This window comes from Pipra filicauda, unplaced genomic scaffold (assembly GCF_003945595.2).
Source record: "Pipra filicauda isolate LSUMZ 115617 unplaced genomic scaffold, ASM394559v2 scaffold602_size241134_pilon, whole genome shotgun sequence".
In the NCBI taxonomy this organism is placed as follows: domain Eukaryota; kingdom Metazoa; phylum Chordata; class Aves; order Passeriformes; family Pipridae; genus Pipra; species Pipra filicauda.
The window spans coordinates 13,922-35,559 of record NW_024104757.1 but is presented as its reverse complement, the minus strand read 5'-3'; the positions used below and the strand labels follow the sequence as shown (position 1 = coordinate 35,559).

At 45.3% G+C, this 21,638-nt stretch overlaps 1 protein-coding gene across 2 annotated transcripts; it reads right to left on the bottom strand.

The window, feature by feature from the left end:
* Positions 1-8,855: 8,855 nt before the first annotated feature.
* NUCKS1 (nuclear casein kinase and cyclin dependent kinase substrate 1) lies at positions 8,856-21,638 on the bottom strand. 2 transcript variants are annotated; one of them, XM_027727991.2, is made up of 8 exons: positions 21,340-21,638; positions 13,875-13,924; positions 12,755-12,860; positions 11,533-11,588; positions 11,047-11,199; positions 10,701-10,853; positions 10,113-10,262; positions 8,856-9,534 (listed from the first exon to the last, which is right to left on the bottom strand). In XM_027727991.2, the coding sequence occupies exons 1-8, from the start codon at positions 21,354-21,356 to the stop codon at positions 9,335-9,337; spliced, it is 885 nt and encodes a 294-aa protein (XP_027583792.1). In that variant the 5' UTR covers positions 21,357-21,638; the 3' UTR covers positions 8,856-9,334. The 2 variants fall into 2 exon arrangements, with proteins under 2 accessions (XP_027583792.1, XP_027583793.1); XM_027727992.2 differs by having other exon boundaries at positions 10,113-10,259; positions 21,340-21,529.

The following is a 21,638-nucleotide window of genomic DNA, read 5'->3' as shown; positions in this document are numbered from 1 at the left end:
TTGAAAGGGTTTGCAACAACCAAAGGCAACAAGACCCCCCCTGTTAAGGAAAGGCACTAATTGATAATGCAACCCAAAACCTCCTACCAAGGCCAAGGGCTCAGTGAGAAATGCTTAAGGATAAAGATACTGTGACAGCAGGAAATGTAGTTCTGCTGGAACTGTTATCTACTCAAAACACAAATGTTATTCAACCTGAAAGACAAGCCATTATTCAAATAAATATTCAAATAAAGCCCCAGCTCCTCTTCGAGCTGCACAACTCACAAGGGAATATAAAGCAGAACCTTGAATATCAAACCCAAATTTATCCTGTTGGAGGGTAAATGAAATGTTGTGGAAGGGGCAGAGGAGGAAATGGCTTTGGCTTTGTGCAGGGCTGTTTGTGTTTGGTGTCCATCGAGCCCCTGCCCACGCAGGAGGGAGAACTGAGACCATGGTTTGAGGCCAAGGGCTCAGCCTGACCTAGAAACTTCAGCTCAGCATCCACAGGAGCAGGGACTGTCCCTTCCTGGTCTGGATCCACGGGGGGAGTGCATTCCAGGGCTGCCCACAGCGGGAGAACTGCACTTGAACTTGACCTCTGTAGGAAAAAAAACCCACCAAAACACACAAACCCATTTCCTGGGCTGCAGAAAACTGCGAAGCTGGAGATGTGTGTGAGCCCCGGATGTGGTTCTGAGCCCACAGAGCAGAGTGAATCCGTCAGATCACACGGCCCAGAGCCCCAGGGCTCTTCAATCAGTGCCTGAGGGGCAGGCACAGACACCTCCAGAGCTCTCCTGCACCCCTGGACAGCAGGAATTTAAATTATTAGTGATATCTGTGCTTGATTTATCACACTGTGTGGGACACAGACCTCAAATACCAGCGAAAGAAGTAAAAACTCCAAACCTGTTCACTTGCAATTTGCTGCATCAAAACTACACCTGAAAAACATGCTTTTAAAGTGCAGGGAATTTACTGGGAAAACCCAGTGTTCCCCTTCAACATGCAGGATGGGCAAGAACAGAATCATGGAATACCCTGAGCTGGAAGGACCCACAGGGATCGTCCAGTCCAACTCCTGGCCCTGCACAGACACCCCAAAATCCCACCTTGTCCCTGAGAGCATTGTCCAAACCCTCCTGGAGCTCTGGCAGCCTTGGTGCTGTGCCCACTGCCCTGGGGAGCCTGGGCAGTGCCCGACCACCCTCTGGGGGAAGAACCTTTCCCTGAGATCCAACCTAAACCTTCCTGACTCAGCTCCAGCCCTTCCCTGGGTCCTGTCCCTGCTCTGCTCAGAACAGCAGCTCTTCAAACCAACCCCATCCCATTTCCTCTTCCAAGGACACCTGTAGGGCCCAAACAAGCTGTGCTGCCACAAACAGATCCCATCTTGAATTCCACCTTTGGACTTGGTTTTCGTCCTAGAACCAAACGCTACCAAAAAGGAACACAAACAGGATATTCCTCAGGCAAAATTCTCTCAGATTAAAACTTGACAGCGAGGACTGTTTGCCAAGGGGATCTTATTCCCCTGCTTTGGCAGCACTTGCTGGAGTTACTAAACCTTATCCGTGTCCACTGCTCAGATGCACGTCCAGTAAATCCAGAAACAAATCATTTGTTTCTGGTATTAATTCCCTGCAAACGCCACAAAACCAATGGGAACTTTTGTTAGGGAAGTTTCTTTAAGTTCTGCTGGCAAAGCATCTGCCAACAGGATGGAGCAGTCAGGAAATGCACTGGGCTCCAAAGAGCAAAGCTGAGGAGAAAAGCAGCCTAAAAGGGAAGTAGTGCAGCAGGACCTGTAGGAAACTCGGCTCCAGGATCAAGAATCCATGTCAAGACTGCAGCACAGGACTGCAGATGCCAGAGCAGTGAGGTAGGAGTACCTGGCAAGGTTAGCTGGCTGCCCTGTTCAAAAGGAAAAGACAGGAATGCCATAAGCTGTGTGATTAAACCACTCCATTCCCATCATTAAAGCACTCCCGTTCCAAAAGCCTGGAGCATCACTGTCAGCAGCAGCAGCATCCAAGAGCAAACACTCCCGGGTTACAAACCCCATTTTACCACCCTGTGGGATAAAATAAAGGGAATAGGCAGAGAACCTGCAGCCAGACATGGAGATGGCATTTCATAAAGTACCCCAAATAACCTCTACAAGCAAATACATTAATTAACCACCCCATAGTGCAGCCTGTTCTCCTGTCCCACGGCTCCGAGACCACGGCTTCATTTTAATTGAGTGTCCTGCTGATCTGGGGCAAGGACAACACATCCCATTTATAGGGCCACAAGCATGTTTTGCCATCCCAAACCTTTCAGGAAAACATGTTCCCAAAAGCAGCTTCAGCTTCATCCCTGTGAGGAACAAACAATTCCGGGTGTTTGTCCTGAGGAACCGCCTCGGTTTTTAATGAACGCTCACAAATAAAACACAACCCAAGCTGCAGCATCCACCGTTCATGGCGCTAGGAGAACACTTGCCCAGCGCAGCATTCCGGGGTGTTATTCCAGAGCCTTTCCCAGCTCATCCCAAGGGAAGGAGGGATGGGATGAGGCGCCGTCCCAGCGCGCCCTCTCCTGGCGCGGCGCGGGCAGGACACCAAAAACGAGCCGAAATCGGTAAAAACGGTAAAAACGGCCCTGAACTTCCCGGGCTCCAACCGATTCTGCAGGAAACGGGATGGAATGTGCTCTAATGGATTTATCAAGAGCACAGACGGTGGATCGTGACCTCCCGGGTGGGACAACACACGGAGAAACACCCTGTGCCCGGAGCAACCCTCCCCGCTGGCACGACAACCAGCCGAGCAGGATTTCGGGGATTTATCCCATATTCCCGAGGAATATGGACAGGTGTCCTCTTCCATAAGCTGTGGGGCTGCTGCCACTGCTGGGACACACGTGGGGAACACAAAACGCTCTCGACTGCTCAGGGGAAGCTCCCGGAGGTGAAGGTGACGTGCAAAGGGCTTTGTCCCTCCTTGGCATCGCTCCAGGGGGGTTTGAGCCCTAAACCCCAACTCACGGCTCTCCTGGAACGGTGGGAAAGCACAGGTTGGGCTTTTCACAGCCAACATGACTCAATTTGGAGCTTCTCCCCCCTCACCTCACAGGTAGTGATGGGAAGGTCACACCTGCCCAACTCTTCTGGCCAAAACCCGACTTCCCCCCCTCAGAGAACACACGAGCTTTCCAAGGAATTAATCCCCAAACCACCACACATCCTGGAAGATAAACACATTTTACACCTCGCTGACATTCACAGAAAACCAACCACAGGAGGGTGATACCTTCAAACAGCAGAAGAATTACACAACTCGGGTTTATGGGTTATAAAAGCCCTTTTATAAAGCCATTTTTAAACAAAACCGAAAAGTTTACAAAAGAAAATAAAAGATACAGAAGAATGAGTTGCTTAATATATTCCAAAAAGGAGAAAAATAAAAGAGGGGACACAATTCCAACATGCTGAACAATAAAGGGTTCTTTTTCCTCGTGGTTCTTTTTTTTTTTTAATACAAAATACAAGCGAAGGATACACATACTTAAAACAGAGCTCAGGAGCAGGTATGCAGTCCTGGGAACCCTTTCAATAAAAGCAAAGCAGGGTTTTGTTATTTTTTTTTTTCTTTCTTTGCAGGTACATACAGAGACTGGAATATGTAAAATTAAGTAGCACAAAAGACCATCACACAATTCTACCAATGAATGTTGCATCTATAAATTCACGAACATGGTCGACAGTCATGTTCACTTCAACCCCTTGAAAAAACAAAACAAGAAGAAAGCGTGGGTTGTTGTTTTTTTGTTTTTTATTTTAAATAAAGCATTAATGTTACATTCAGACTTAACTCCTAGTACCATGCTTATCTCAGTGTTGTCAAGGTATTGCAAGAGTTGCCAACCCCACTGGGCCCAGAGGTGACTGTTTGCAGCTGCCCCCTTTTCTGTCTGCTCTTGAGATCAACCAAAAAAAGAAAAATTAAAAGAGGATGGGGAGGGGAACTGCAAAGAGCCTGATTTTTAGAAAAGCTCAGCAGGGGATTGCAAATACTCGAGACAAATATTCATTGCATACCACAGAATGATGCCTTGCCCAAGGCCCTACCTGGAGTCTCCTCCTCCTCTCTCCACCTCCCAACTGATTCATCAACCTTGCCGTGACGTTAAACCGGCAAAAAAAAAAAAGAAAAGAAACAAGCTCTTGTACAATTTGAAATTTCGTTAACAATTGCTTCTTCTGCAGAGAGGAAAAACGAAACCAAAACCGAAAAAAAAAAATAAAAGGGAAAAAATTAAAAAAAAAAAAAATAAAAAAGAAGAAAAGTCCAACTCACCAAGCTGGTGAACACAAAGGGGACGGGATGCTGGACGCTCCCAGGCGCGCACTCACACCCGCGCACTCACACCCCACAGACCTCGGGGGCTTTTACACACATTTTTTAAGTCTGGCTTAAGCTGATTTGAGGATTTCCTCCGTCCCACCCCGCTACCACCCCCCCCCCCACCCTCCCAAAATATATATATAAAAAACCCCCTCGCCCCCAATATACAAAGCATTATGCACAAGGGTGGGTTGCAGTCACACTGAGCATGCTGGGCCGGCTGCAGGGGCAGGAAGGCTGGAGTCGGGGCCAACAGTGGTTGATACAGGGCCAGCACGTGGCAGGACTTGACTAGACTTAGAAATCTGAGTCGTGGTTTGATTTCAGTAGAAAGAGTTCAATGAAAAGACATTCAAATGCCAGTCAACTACTGAAGTGGGGAGTCTGAAACTTGATTTTTGGGGAGGCCTCGAGAGGACACTGGCGGCTCCCGGAGCTCTGATGCTCCTCAGAGCACTTAAGAGACAAAAAGTCACCTTGGACAGCAAGAACAGAACAATTAGTGTTGCCTCCTATTTGATCAGAACTTATATTTGAACCTCCCAAAACTGTAGGAAAATACTCGAAAGCTCAGGGAACAATTTTTTCTATTTGATCATATACATACAGAATATATAATTTCCACATATAGGTGTGACCCCCCCCCAAACTAACATCTCCTATATGCCAGCAACTACCTCGTGACAGTGTCCCTTTAAATATCCATCTGCTTCATTTTCACATCCTGCCTCCCCCCAACAGATGAACGTCCACTTCTCAACCAAATATTAAACTCACGGAGATCAGTTTGTAAGATTTGAAGAACCATGTGTTCAACAATATGATCTGTTATAAAAATAAACACTTCACAGACAAATTACATAAAGCAAAGCACCAGTTTCTACAGCTCAAAAGCTTCCAGCATGTTACAGTTTTGCTTCCCTCCCTCCTCAAACCTGGGTGCCTCAGTGTCTATTGTACCTTTGTGACCATCACCAGTGGAGGGAAAAAAAAAAAGAAAAAAAGGAGAAAAAAAAAAAAGGAAAAAAAGGAAAAAACCAGGAATTCCAGCACGTCTTCTGCCACTATCCCTGGTTGTCCATCACCTCCTGTGCTGGCACAGGAGCTGAGCAGGCTCAGAACCATTACCTGGCACTGGTGAGTCACCCAAGGTGTGCTGCTGCTTCTCTCCCCTCACACTCTTCTGCTTTGATGAAGTTAAAACCAAATTAAAAGCTTCTCAGCTGCCCCGTTTTTGACAGGCTCTCCCCCACAGTCCACTCAGAAACCCGTTCAGCTCAGCATGGTTGGCATTCCCATGCTGATCAGAAACTGAAGTAAATCACCTTTAATATAAAATTCCAACCCAAACTGCCAATTATGACTGATCAAACCTTGTTCAAGGCAGGACTATTGGCATAAACTGCAAAACTCAGCGTGGTGGTGTGGATTTAGAATCTCCAAAAGAATATATAATACAAGTTATAAACTACTATTTTTTTAATGGTAAGATCAGGGCAGAACTCGAGACTAACTAAAACTTTGGAATAAATTCATTTACCTCTCTGCAGAGGTTCCAAAACTACAGCAATGGAACAAGATTTTCAAAGCCTCCTGTGAACCAAACTCTCTGCTCCACGAAGAACCATTCATGCTCCCAAAGAAAGGCATTTGCACAGCTTTCCTCCAAGAAATCAGAATGCTTAACACAAATTAATGAAGAAAGGACACCGAAAAACGTGAAGCTGCTGCTGCTGTTACTGAAAAATGGGGTTTGCTAAAAATAATTAAATGTAATAAAAATATGAATGTAAACTGCTGCACTGCTAACAGAGCAGCCAAGAGACCATCAGGGCTTAGTGTTTGCATAAATCAGCAAGACAGGAAGATTTAGAAAAAGTTCCCAAATCCCCAAAGCACGGGATTTACAGAGTGTTTGGGAAGGGACAAACTCAGAAAATAACGTGGGAGGAAAACAAAAAAAAAGAACAGTTCTGTGAGATAAAGGGTCAAACTTGCCAGGCATAAAACAATCCAGTCCCAAAACCTGAGCTGAGAACAACGGAAACAGATTTTTTTCACAGCCTTGACTTTTCTTAACCGTGTTGGGGGAAAAAAAAAAAGGACCCCAAAAATATGTATTTTAAGTGGAACTTACAAAATATACTCTTCAGAAAAGATCTGGTCCAGCAGGTGAAGAACCAGCTGTTTGACCAGATGAACTGGAATAATCCTTGCACATTTTAATACCAAAAAAAACCCCCTTTGAAACACAGTCTGGATTGAAGGGGAACAACTCTGTGAACCAAACACTTGCAAGAGTGTTTGCTACCCCCCAAAATGGTTTTTAAAATATGGCCATTTCTTTTCCCATATTCCCCAAGAAGCACAGGACTAGGAGCAGAGGGAATGCAAGAGAGACTCTGCTCTCCCAGAAATCAGGGAAGAGGTGTGGGAGAGGAGATTTTTACATTCACTTCTGTTTCAAGATTGGTACTTCACTCCAGCCTTAAGCTGCTCTGGAAATTGGAACCACTTCAAAAATGAAAGATTTACAATCGAAACAACGATCATCTTTATTGGAACGGCAACAGTAGTTTCATGAGAGTAAAGAACGTTAAGAGAACTTGAAATTTTTATAAGCCAAGGTAAAGTAATTTACCAGCCTCAATAAAAACCAGGGCTATGAACCACACAAGACAAATCACTCGGCTGCTGCATTAATATTCCATTCCCCATCTGAGGCTCCACACTGTGCTCAGCATCCTCAGGCTCCCTATGGATTCAGCCAAGTGTCCTTCCTGATCATATTAGTGTATCACATCTAAGAGCTCTCTAAAATCCAAACAGGATTACGAATCTGGTAGCATGTGCTACCAGAAATCCAACTAATTAGCTGCCTTATGTTACCTTCAAGAGGCTGGTTACAAAATGTGTAGTTCTGTGACCAAAAAAAAAAAACAAACAACAACAAACAAACAAAAAAATAGGATGCAAAAGCTTGTCAGCTGGAAGATAACTGTGAGCAACCAACAGAAGCACAAAGGGTTTAAAGGAAACAAAAAAAAAAGAGAGAAAAATGGCAGGTCCAGTTTTCAATATTTCCACCAACAAACATGGCAGCAACCTCTGTTATCAGGGTTTGAAACCCAAGGCTTGTGTAGTTTAATGGAGGTTTAAAAACGAACATAAAACGACGACAAAAAAAGGACGTGGCTGCTTTGATAAAAGCACGTTAAAATGCCACCACACACATCTCGAGTGTCTCGCTCTGAGGGACATCCTGCTTGCCACCTAAAACAGTCCTGCTTCCAACACTCCACTTCCAACACTCCCTCCCAGCTCCAGCCTTGGCCACCTTCCCTACCCAGCGCTTCCCAGGCTCGGGGAGCTGGACCAGCAGTGTGGCCGTGGGAGCAAAGGATGAAGGGATGGAAGGATGAGGGCACGGAGGTGGGATGGGGGGCATGGTCACTGCCTGCTGTCCCCCACTGAGGGATGGAAGGATGAAGCATGGGGGGGATGCTCCATGGCTGCCTGCTGTCCCCCACTGAGGGATGGAAGGATGAAGGATGTGGAGGTGGGATGGGGAGAGGGGATGGAAGGATGAGGGATGGAGGTGGGAGGTGGGATGATGGAGAGGGTGTGGGATGGAAGGATGAGGGTGTGGAGGTGGGATGGAAGGATGAGGGTGTGGAGGTGGGATGGAAGGATGAGGGTGTGGAGGTGGGATGGAAGGATGAGGGTGTGGAGGTGGGATGGATGGATGAGGGTGTGGAGGTGGGATGGATGGATGAGGGTGTGGAGGTGGGATGGATGGGGAGGGAGGGGGTGTTCACTGCCTGCTGTCCCACGCTGCAGCTGGAGAGGGCTGAGGGATCACTGGAGCTTTTCTGAGGACAGATGGAGGGAGAGAAGAGAAACACTAAAGCCTGACTCATGGGATCCGAGACTGACCAGAGCACTGCAGAATCCTTTGCTTCACATTTACACACAGACATCCCTCGCCCCAAAACCTAAAGAATTTTAAGTTTTTTACACTATCCGTTAATTTATTTTTTTTTCTCCTTGGAAAAAAACTCTAAAGACATATTTTCCACAATAACCAAATGGAAACTGGTTTTAAAAGTTGTTTGCAATTTCTCTTCCTTGTTCTGCCCATCTACAGCCAACCCTGAAGAAATCAAGTGGAGTTAATGGATGTGGGAAGCTTGTAAGTTGTACATCTGGGTTTGTAGAGAATGGGCTGCAATTTGCCTACAGCAGAAGAGGTTTTTTTTTATCCAGCAAAGACAAAAAAAAAAAAAATCTCCCATCCTAATTGGAGGGTCTTTTCTAAATCAAAGACACTGGACCATCTCTGGGTCTCTTGATTGCTTTCCATGAAAAACGTGCCTGAATCCAAGAAACACAGGTTTCCTCCCTGTGTCTCCTTTTCCTCCACTGGAATTATATCAACTACATTTTTTCTGAGAGTGAACTTGTCTCAACAAAAGTCTGTTAAAGCATAGGTTCTTTTTTTTTTTTTTCTCTCCATATATTCAAATACAGAATAATAGTTTTAAACAACTCTTACCAGCATTGGGAAAAAAAATCTATTCTACTTAAGGATTTTTTAAGTATGGTTTCCACATATCAGTCCTCAAACCTTATTGCTTCACAACTGCAATATCCCTTGAAAAAAAAAATATATTTAATGGTCTGTTAATTTGTCTCAAATGGCTTTCAGATTTGGTGGGGGAGGGAGAACGGAATGGCCAACAGAGAACATTGACTTCAAAATATTACTGTATAAGGGTTTCCTCTTATTAAAAAAGGATACACTGTATTAAACAGCTGAAAGTAAAGACAGCATTCAAAGCCCATGAGTCAAGCCACAGCCAAAACCGTGTTCTACCCCTAAGTATGTTTTTCTTTTCCTTTTTCTTTTTTTTTTTCTCTTTTTTTTTTTAACCAAAGATTTCCTCAACTGCCATTTTTTAATCTTCACCAGAGGGTGCTTCGTCTTCAGATCCCTCATCCCCTGACTTCTCTGGTGGAGGGCTGGCTGATTTTTTCTTTTCTGGGGGGCTTTCAGGCTCTTCATCCTCTTCTTTGGGGGATGGGGTCTTTTCTTTCGTTGCCTTGGAGGCTGTGGGACGACCTCCCTTCCCTTTGCCTTTCACTGGACTGGGGGTCACTGAAACAAGAGAAAGCTTGTAAAACTTAGCAGCAGCAAAGGCAAAAAAAACCCCCAAAAGTCACATGGTGTTACACAAATAGGATTTACAAGTCCCTTCAGCAGCAGTTTTTATTTTGCTTTGACCCCACGGATTGTTTTTTTGCACCCCCTATTAGCTGAAAATTAGCTAACGAGGTTTAAAAGCTATTTCATTGCAGGTCCTGACTAATTACTGGATGTGACATCATGAATGAACACAGCCCTTGTCAAACCAGAACATACATCACTATTAAACTTCAAACTTCCTGCAGAAATGCAGCCACTTCTCCTTTGGTTCAGATTTCCCCACCTTCCTCCAGCCTGAAAACACCACAGAGTCCCAAACAAAGCCACAAATTGTATTATTTGGCTACAAGACAGAAAAAGTCAGAATGCAGCACCTCAACAGGGAAGGGTTTGAATACTATGTAGTTTTTACCAACAAGATAAATTCAATCCCTAAAGTAAGAATTAAAGCCACCTTATTATTTTATATTTATGCTTTAAATCATGGCATTTTAGCCCTTCAACATTTATGTGGATATCTACTGACTCACCTGTAGCCTTTAGCCTGGGCTTGGGCATTTTCTTTTCTTTCCTCTCTGGCTTGGATTTCTTGGAGACCTTCTTATTCTTCTTTTTTGAACTGCCATAATCACTGTCATCATCATCTTCCATGAGGAAGTCTTCATCACTTCCTGAATCTGCTGGAAGCATAAAGAAATTTAAGTTTTTTTGGGGCAAAGAGGAAAGGGAGCAGAAGATGAGAGATCTGCCAGTGAGACAGGACACAGACTGGGACCTCTGAGCTTCCACTGTCTGCTGGGGTAAAACATTTGACTTGGTTTTTACATCATCTGAGAGGAGCATCAAGGCCTTAAAACCAGAGGGACAGCAAGAAGCAGCGAGAGCTTTACAATAACCCTTTAGGGCTGCTTACAAAAACAGGCATCTGCAAACTCTGAGCACAAATTCTAGATGTGAAAACCCTAAAAGCTTGGTCTGTTGGCCAGTAAAAAGTAAAATACTAAGGACGATTGATGCCTTCGGTGTCACAGTCAAAGAGCAAATTACTCCTTTTGCTGTGTGGCCAGACCCATAAACCCCCATCTGCTCCTAAACCCAGTTCAATCCCATTTACTCACTCTCCTGGAACTGGGCCTCATCATCCTCTTGCTCTTCCTCCTCACTCCCCACGTCATCCATGAGCATCTCCCGCTGTTTGGAAGCCGCTTTGGACGCCGCCTGTCGCTGCTGACGGACGTTTTTGTGATCCTCCTTCTCATCCTCGCTGTCCTCTGCAGCAAAAGCCACCAGGTTATGATGGATACACAACACACACAACCCTGTCCTGAGGCAGCAAGTCATTCATAAGAGAGTAAATCAAGACACTCACTGATAACTGGTAACATCTGACATATTAAACACCTTCCTGCAGTCACCCAACTACACCAGTAACCTCTTTTTTTTTATTTTTCTTTTTTTTTTTACCTGCAGGCCTTTTCCTGGATTTGGAGGCTGCTCTCTTGTTCTTGTCTGGCTTAGCCTTTTTTCCTTTTTTGCTTTTTTGAGAGCTCTCATAGTCACTGTCAGCTTTGCCATCGTCTGCTCCTATATCATCATCTTCACTGCCAAAATCCTCATCTGGAAGGAAAAGGGACCAAGATGAAGTTTCTTGAATCATTCTGAGATAGGGATGAAAACTACAGGGAAGAGATTAACAAGTCCATCCACCTGTGAAGACAAACTTTATAGTACCACCACATTACACCAAAAAAAACCACCCCAACCCACATTATCCCAAACCAGGGTGGGAAGTAACAGCAGGAGAGGCAGAATCCAACTTAAGGTGAGTGGATTGGAGAAGTGCTGCTCTTCTAGTCAGAACTCTGTCAAATCCTACTCCTGCAACTCTCACAAACTGGTTTTGAGGAGACACTGCTTGTTTTGAAGATGTATCAGGTACAATGGAGTTACCTGCTGAGTGTGAATCATCTTTCTTAGTCTTCACATCTTTGTCTTCTGAATCCTCACTGAAAATGAGAGAAATACAAAGTTTGCCTGCTGTTCTAACTTTGATTTCAGTCACTGTTGTGTGGAAAATAACGGTTTTTGAAGAGCAAACTGGTGTCTAGGCTGGGAATATGCACTTTTCCTGGACATTACCACCTTATACTTCAGGATTCCTCTGGTGTATGTGCAGTTATCACAGCTAGAAAGGTAATGTTCAAACCCAATCACATAATAAACTTATATGGTGCCAAGTGAACCAACCAGGCAATAATCAGGGTGAGGTGAAAAAACTCCACTCTGAAAGCTACCAAGATGGCTTCCATTTTATTTAGAATTTTGATGGTTTATATGCTGAATCTATAAAGGGAATAAAGGTTGATTCTGAATAGATTTATAGTCATTGTTTAGATCCCACTCTGTGCATGTTGCTGTACAGCTCTGAACTGGCACAGGTTTGGTCCAAATGATCTGATCTCTGATGGAGAGTAAAAGACACCTTGGGGTTACAGGACAAGAAGCAGCTGGCAGAACCTCCACCCCTGAAGCTCTGATGTCTACCATGAAAACAGATAAATGATTTAACAGGTCTTAGGGCAAGTATTTGGAGGCCACAGTTGGTGTGAAATGGAAGATACCTTGCTGAGGGAAAGTTTGCTGTAGAGCAAAGGTATCTCTGAGCACTGAGTCCTTCCACAGTGCTGGAGCAACTTGCTTATCAGGACAGGTTTATGAATTAAACAAAATGAGGAAAAAAAGAACCACAAAACTAACAAATGGCCCCTGCCCCACCCCACTTCACCTGTAAGGCCAGGAATGCCCTGAGCACTCTGCAAACGTGGAAAATGAACTGCATCTCCCCACCAGCTTACCTGCAGAATCGTCCCAGCTGCCAACCTTTGTAACTCGGATCATATTCCTCCCCATTCCAACTGCCTGGCTCTGGAAAGCTATTTTAGTGATGAAGCACCAGTGACAAGTGCTTCACACATGATTTCTCTGTCTACTCAGATAAGGAAGAACCAGCTCACTGTCTAAGCTGGTTATGCAAGTTCTGAGCCTGAGAGCTCCCAGTCTCACCCCGTGGACTTGAATTCCACCTTCAGTCACTCCTCGTGCAGGATCCCGCTCCCCACAGGCAGGACAAGGTTTGGAGACACGTTCCCAAGACATGAAGTGGTTCTTTTACCTGTCCTCCTGAGAATTCTTCCCAGATCGCCTCTTATTTTTGGCCTCTCGGGGAGACGAGCGGATTTTCTTGGATGGGGGACCTGAATCTCTTCCATAATCTTCATCTGGACGGGACAGTACAAAAGGGGTTTGAATCAAACTCCTACTTCCCAGCAAACTGCCTTCCTCAGCTCTAACTTAAACTGATCATTTCATGCACAACAAAAAGAAGGCCCTTCGAAAAAAAAAAAAATAAAAACAAACAAACAAAACAAGATCACAAAGCTTCAAAGGAGATTTTTATAGAAGCAAAGTCCTGCCTTAAACTTGTGATTTTACCTTTTGTGGTGCCAACAAGCACAATAAAAATGCTGTGCTAAGAAACATAAAAACCTCACAAGAGGAAACATTATCTCATTTTACACCTAGTCAGTTATTATATAAACCTATTAAAAATTAACTTCCATACATATTTCACCATGCTTTTAACAGCAAACACTATTTACTGTCCTATGATGGGGGAAAGTATGGCATTATATAGGAGTTTACAGCACAACTTTTTACAACTCTTACACAATACCTCATTAACAGAGCTGCAATTAAGAACTAGGCATATTTGTTTCATATTAATTATCAGTGTAATCTGATAAACAAACAGCAGTACTGTGTCTGTCTTCTAAGAACTCAAAACATATTCCATATGGCTCCCAGAAAATTTTCTTCAATTCACACAGAACATAAAGATTATATATTTTTAAGATGCTATTCCTCAAAATGCCTGATATCATGGGCTCAACTAGAGTCCACTAAAATAAATGGAAAACATATTTTCCTACAGAAAAAAAGTGGCATTAGGGAGATTCAGGACATAACATAGACCAAGGAAGGAAGTTATGCCAAGAGCCTCAAGGCACTACAACAATACAAGCATTAAATAATAAGATTTCTATCACCATTGTTTGTTTAATACAAAACATATGAAAATCATTACATTTTCAAATACTTATTAACAGTTTGGGCTGTGAAGAGCAGGATCTCCTCAGAATTTGAGTTAAAGACAAACAATTAATACACAAGGCAATAATGAACTGCTCTACCCCAGAATATGATACTGTTAAGAAAAAAAAAAAGTCATTTACCAGCATCATCTGATTCCTGAAACTGGGAGTAGTCGACCACCTTCCTGTTCCTGGTAAAAAGCAGGGGGGAAAAAAAATCAATTAGGAATTTGTAATAACAGAGATACAAAAGCTTTCTTTAAGAAACAAGGAAATGCCATATCTTCACTTCCAGTGCTGGATTTGTAGCCCAAAAATATCCCAAGGAAACTCTCATAATCAGCCTCTGAAGTCAGAAGTGAACACACAGTATCTTCCAGCATTTTCCTGAAGTGATATTATAATAGTCTGGATTATAATCTCAGAGCCTGAAAAAAGCTTTTTGGTAAGTACACAAATATTACCATTAATAAACCTTTCTCAACTGCTCTGTTTTGTACTTCTGCTTCTCACAGCTCAATACACCCCACAGAAATTCTCCTGGAATGTTTGTTTTCCCACGTGATCCCGGATTCTAAAGCATTTTTAAAGGTTTCACTGGGGCTTCTGGGAGTTTTTTCCAGGAGTTCCACGAGGAAGATGCCAGAGCTGTGACACTGCTCAGCTCTGTCACTGGGCACAACAAGGAACCCAGACACACATTTCACCCAATTTGTGGGGTTTTTTTTGTATTTCTTTACTTCATCAGCACCTCCTCTGCTCTTTGGCCAAAGTGAGAGAGGCACTGAGGGGTCAGGAACAGTGCAAATGCAATGGCCAGTCCTACACAAAATTAGTTATTTACACAAGCAGCTGTTACTGACACTGAAGCCTCACTGGTCAAGAAAATTAGATCTGCTGCTCTAACTTACTGAAAAGCTCAAAAATTAAATGAAGTATATGGAATTGGTGGCTATTTTATCAGCACCTTGTCAATCGAGGCCCAAGTGCTTTATTGACAAGACATAACTGCCCTGAAATGCAGCTGTTAGAGGGAACCAAGACACATAACTGAATTATATTTGAGGTAACTGATAATGTCTCAGCCAAACTCAGACTCCAAACCCTTCCTGTAACCACTCACATGGAAAGGGAGGAGGAGGCACAGCTAGAAAAGGCCCCAGAGGTTTCAACACCCCTCCCTCCACAGTCACTTTTTACAATCCTTTTGGCCCGAAGCCAAGGAGAAATTTGATTTTCCAGGAATCATCCCGTGAGCTCACTTGTACAGCTCCAAGAGCCAGGAAAACACTGCTGAAGTGCCCTACCCAGCACCTCAGGCCTGAGGAGCACTGCAAAGGGAAGGTAAGAGCAGCTCCATCCACACATGGATCCACCCTTCCCCTCTCCTGCTCTGCAGGGCACGACTGGGCAACTTCACATCCAGCTCCCAGGGTGAGCTGCACCTTGGCATTAACAGCAGGCACTGCTGATAAAACTGTTTAGCTGAAAGACACCCAAAATCATCACTGTTCTGGCTGCTGATCCCTTTCCAATCAATCTGGAGTTGCCCTCCTGTACAGGTACCTCTAACTCATGGCTTACAGCACCAGCCTTCCAAAGGGGAAAGAGCAAAATTCCATTTCAGCCCCACACTGAGACTCTTAAAACAATTTATACAGCAAAAAATGAAACCAATCTCTCAAAAGAAAAAAAAAAACCAAAACAAACTCAAACAACAACAAAAAAATCAAATAGGTAAATAAAAGGCAGGCAGGAGCAGTGGTTGGATTTCTCCAGGCTGAATCCCATCCAAGCCTCAGAGCACGTGTGAGTGGGACAAAGTACAAGAGCACCGTGGGGCAGAGCACTGCTCACTCACTCCCAGCCTGAGCATGGTAAAATACCAATTTAGGAACACAAAGATTGGTAAGGCTTGTTATGGCTCATCATCCAGGGATTTACATTCCTATTCCAACAGGTATATTGCTTCCTGACCCACCTCACCTGGGAAAACACTGATTTTTATCCTAGTGAGCAGTTACGCCAAACCAAACATCTTATTTAGTAAGTACCAAGCACTACAGGGTCTTTTTTCCCCTCCAAAGGTATAAATGGAAAAAAAAAAAAAAAAAAAAAAGGCAAAATTTCCACATATTCTGTTCCAGTAGTTTTGTAAAACACCAGTTTTGGACACCTCTAATCTAACAAACAAGATGGAAATTGTAATCCTGCCACCTTGGAAGTTGGTCATGCTCAGTTCCATCTCAGTTCCTTCAGTCAGACACACATTAAATCAGGTACTGAAAATGCAACAGTGCCAGCTAAAACATTAACAAGAACACTGTCCCCATGGAAAACATCCTTTCTCCAAGCACTGCCCCTTGTGTTTGCAGCTGGGAAGTAAATCCTGCTCAGCTTTCCCTACCTGGTGAACAGCTGTGGTATTTGTATTAAAAAAACCATAAATCACTATTTCAGAAGCAAACAGAACAGAAGGCTCTTTCCTTGTGCCATCTTATTTTGCAGGGCAAGGAGAGGGGGGATAAAGAAGGAATATCTGCACTGATAAAAATCTGCTGGGTCCCAACAGAACCAGAGAAGCTCAGAGGCACAGAGACACCAACCAACCTGCTCCTGCCCTTCTCCTCCCTTTATCCTCATCCTTCAGCTCATTTGGATCAACTGATGGTTTTATTTAGAACTGTCAACAGCACCGATAATTAATTATGAGTTTGCAACGTTTCTTACACCGAGGAGATAAAAACACACTGTGTAAGTTCACTGCAAGAGCCAGAAAAAGGGATTGCTGGTGCTGTCAATGAAGAGGCTCTTTGCCACGAGCAAAATCTAGAAGATGTGAAGGCAAGCAACCAGACATAAAAATAAACTCTTTGTTAAATCCAGTTAGACTGAGCATAAAAAGACAGGCTAGTGGACAGCTGGGATGGGTATTGTTCAATCTGGCTTCAAATATGCACTGAAATTTAAAGATAACTTCCCTGCTAATTCAGCTTAACATTTAAAGTGTCTGTGTGTGAAGGAACTGGGGGACAAAAGGTACAGAGAGAGGTCTAAGAGCATAAGTTTTAATAACACTCAGTCCAGTATTTTTGGAATAAACAGCAACTCATCTAGCAAGTCATCAACATGTTGGGATGGAAGCACTTAGCAAAGTAATAAGTAATTTAAATACAACTCAGAAATGCAGAGTAATTCCTGCAACCTCTACTTGATGGTGACCAAACAGCTATTTTGAAATTATGAGAAGTAATGTCAACATGTAAAAGGATCACTAAATGCCTCTAAAACTGAGCAGGGATTGTGTAGTAGTATTTTATCTTCAGCTGGTGAGGCCCCTAAAGCCTCAGTCTTTGGAAGTCAACACATCAGAACAGACACTACAATCAGGGAGAAATATTCTGGGTTTTTTTAAAGGGAATGCTTAGATCCCCAGGTATTTCTGCAGGCATTAAAACCCACAGATGAAGTCCAAGTTTTAAAAAAAAAAACCCCACAACACATACTCCTGAAAAGCAGTGCTAAAAGGAGCCTTCAAAAATCAAGTCACTGCTTTGAGTCTCGTCCTGCACTGAAGAGGAATGTTCAGGTCAAATGACAACCAGCAGAAGCAACAACCTACCCTCTAATACAACACAGCAAGGGAAGTGAATGAGATTCAATGGTTACTGTACATCATTTATCCACAGTATTTAACCAATACAACCATCAAACCAAGCATTTGTGAACAAAGCTACAGCCCCTCCCTCACCCTCAGGGCTGGGGCAGCTCTGGCTCAGTGGGGCTTCACCTTCTGGTTCTCATTCTCAAAGGTGTCTGTCCCCTTTCAGGCCAACATTGTCAATAAATACTGCCATGAAAAGCACCTTTTTTTACGCACAGAAAACGAAAATACCTGCAAGAAACACTTCTGGCTGTCATTTTTTAAAGCAGTGCTGGATTTGGGCCTTCCATGACCGTGGACTTACAATCCCCAACAGAAGTTGGCACGTGGTGACAGTGATGGACCCAAAATGTGTCACTGTGGGGTCAGTCTGTGGAAAAATGGGCACAGCCATGCCCAGACAGGGCTCACCCACGAGAGGTGCCCAATTACAGAGCTCAGGGTTTGGGGCTGGGCCTGGTGTAACTCCCCATGTCTGCAAGAGCAGGCACTGCTCATGGTACCCACAGAATTTTTAGGGATACACACGACTTGGAACTCCATCAAGCAGTTAAATGATTCCTGCAGCAACAGTTCAAGCAGCCTTGTGCCCGTGCTCCAGTGGAATCCAACTATAATTGAGAAGCTTTTAATACAGAAGTGTTCTGGTGCAGAGCAGGGGAGGGGGAACCAAACCCAAACCCCCACCCAAATCACTTCTGCAACCTGTGTTGTCCCCAGGATTTTGATCTTTTTTGTACCTCTACCTTCCCTCTGTTTCTCTTTAGGCTGAGAGAGAGCAAAGATCAGCTTTTCACTCATCTGCAAAGTGTCCACACCCATCTCTGGACCACCACACAGCATCACTCAGGTTTTATTAACTGCCAAACCCCAAGGAACTGTTGCTTTCCTGCCTCCTGTGGAAGTTTGTCCAGAATCAAAACATTTACGCTTTAAATTGCCCAAGTACAGCACTGGCAACAAGTTATATTTAATAGATAAATATATTTCTTCCTGCTGGTAAAATTTTACCCTTCCACTGCAGTGCCAACAGGAGACTGGGATTCGAATCCAGGAAAATTAAGGATGTAAAGCCTTGAAGCACTGAGATCAATTCCTGACTGGCTTTAATCTTAAAATGAACCACCAAAAAACCCCTGGGATTTCCATACCTGCCCACAGCATCTCAGTTTGCAATGACTCCAGGAAAGGACCAGCAAGTGGCAGTGACCAGTGAGGAAAAGCAGAAGCAAACTCCATTAAAAGTCAAAATTCTGACTTAAAACACATTAATTGATTGATGATGTATATAAAAAAAGTGGTTTGAAGTATTTAATTTATTATATCCCTATAATATTTTATATTATAGGATATAATGTCACCACCAGCCCCAGCTGCTCTTTTCCAGTTCTCAGGTGAGGTACCCACAAGATGCAGAGGTTCAGTAATTTCATGTTCTTTTACTTTTTACTTCTTGTCTTTTTATAACAATAGTGCAAATACCATCATTATCCATCCAGGTGAAATTTAATTGTGTAGAAAGTACTTGGCACAGGAAGCCTGTAAATACCAGCACTTTATTACTACTCCTTAACAATTTTAAGGAACTGACTTCAACAACCAGACTCAGTTTTAAGGCAGCATTCCATGACAAGGGCAGTAAAAACTGGGGATATATGGTGGATTTTATTAACTTCACTGTTTTAGGTGCATATATTCACTAGAAACCAGCAGACATCATAAATTAGTTCAAAGAACACTGACCAGAGGAAAACTTTTCCAACACTAAATCTCACTCTGATGAAGAGCCTTTCACCAGGCTGCCATATCACCAACCACAAGCTGAGACAGCCAGAAAAAATCCATTTCAGAATTAATTTATTAATGGATTTATATCTATGAGCAGAGCTCTTCCAGTTAATATTTACTAGAGCAATAAAAATAATGTAGCAGCCCCTGTGTATTTACCTTTTTCCCCCTGGAAGGGCTGTTAAATACAGGCAGACAGAGGACTGTTACATCCCTCCTGACACGTGCCAACAGGTTTTGTGCTCCCAACAACCTGCTGGACTTTGGTGCTTTATTTCCCTGGAGACCTGGGCCTGTCAGCTGAGGGTGAGACAAGTCAAACCTTTCACAACGCTGCAGGCCTGGATGGGGGAGCTTTATTTCAATTACCTTTTAGGAATTGTTGCAAAGTTATTTTCACATCAGCAAGCTCAGAAGCTCTGCTTTTAGAGACACAGCCCTTCCCTGACCTGTTAGCAAGAGAACCACCAGCATTTCAAGTGTCCCCCTCAAGCAGCAGAGTGACACCACCACTGGTCTGGGCACACGGGCACTGCCACTCAGGATGAGACCACTGGTCCATCCAGCACAACATCCTGCCCTGCAAAAGGCCAAAACCTGATGTTTCAGAGCAGGGTACACACAGTGCCATTAATGCACCTTTTGGATCCCAGACAACTCCCCAAGGGAGCTTCATTTGCCCTCCCCTCTCCATGCAGGAAGACACTGTTGGTCAAAAAAACGAGCTATGAAACAATTGTACCACCAATCACCTCCCTACTTAGCAAAGAAACCCTGGTTTCCACCTACTTTTTAAATTCTCACATTTTAGAGATGTCACTTAAACATCAAGTATATCATCCATAAATACATATATGCATCATAGCCACAATTAATTATTATTTAGAATATCCAAAATATCCACACATCCACACTCCAGACCAGGCTTACTGGGAATGAAAACACAACCAGTTACTGAAGTACCCTGAGAAAGAAAAAATTTCAGAGCATCAGGAGAGCACCTTGAGAAACCTCTTTCCTTTTCTATAAAAACATCTTAAATCGCAAATTCACTCTCTAAAATCACAAGTCCACTCTCTTTGCAGAGAAGAGTAAAAAGGAAGACACTCCCACCCCCCTCCCGTAAACTTTCAGCGACAAGGCAAGTTCACAGAATCACAGAATTCACACAGAATGTGCCAAGCTGGAAGGGACCCACAAGGACCATCCAGTCCAACCCCTGACCCTGCACAGACACCCCAAAATCCCTCCCTGTCCCTCAGAGCGTTGTCCAAACCCTCCTGGAGCTCTGGCAGCCTTGGGGCCGTGCCCACTGCCCTGGGGAGCCTGGTCAGTGCCCCACCACCCTCTGGGGGAAGAACCTTTCCCTGAGGTCCACTCAAACCCTCCTGGACACAGCTCCAGCCGTTCCACGGGCACCAATTCCCCCGCGCTGCAGATCCCCAAACCCACCACGACGCAGCACCAGCTCAGCCCAGCCCCGGCAGCCCCTCGAGGCCCAGCACCGCTCAACTACAGACACGAACACCACACCTACCTCTGCGAACACACAGCTCGCCAACAGCACCGCTAAAAAAGCTTTTTCTCTCCTCCACGACCCAGCCCCTCTCTGGGATAGGTGCTGGGAGGGGGACACACACACACCAGCAGGAAAACGACCCCGGAGCGCTGCTGGCGGGCGGGCGGGAGGAGCAGGGCGTGTGTCCTCCTCCTCCTCCTCTTCCTCCTCCTCCCGGCGGCTCCTCCCCTCAGCGTGGTTCCCCAGCACAGCCTCCGTGGCCCGGACCCCCCTCGGGGCGGCCCCGCGCCCCCTCCCCGGGCGGCGGGGCAGGGGCAGCGGCCGCGGATGGCGAGCGAGCGCCGCCCGGCCCGCGCCAAGTGGGTCACGGCGAGAATTCCCTCTCCCCCCCCCCGTTACAAAATGTGGGACAAGCGCACGCAGGGGCCGAACGCCCCCCGCACACCCACCCGCCCCCGGCCCCGCATGAGGCGCACGGTGCGGAACGTCGTGTTTATTGCGGTAAATACGCGCGGCTGCCGGGGGGGAAACAAGGGGAAATAGAGGAGAAAATGGGCACGGCCCTCCCCGAAGCGCGGCCTGCGCGGGGCCGCGGCCGGGGCGAGCAGCGCGGGAGCGGCGGCTCCGCGACTCACCTGACGGGCCGGGACATCTTCCCGGCGGGTTCGTGCCGCCCCCGGGGGTGGGCGCGGAGGGAACGGGGGACGCTGAAGCCGCCGAGGCCGCCGGGGCCGCCCGGAGCGAGCGGGAGCGCTGGGCCCAGCGCCTCAGGCCGCGCTGCCGGAGCCGCCGCTGCCGCCGCCGCTGCTCCCCCCTCCAGGCGCCGCCGCCGCCCCCGCTGCCGCTTCCCGCTGCCGCTCCCTGCCGGCGCTCCCGGGTGCCGGTGTCGCTGCCCCGCTCCCGGCCCGCGGTCCCGGTGTCCGCCCCGGTCCCG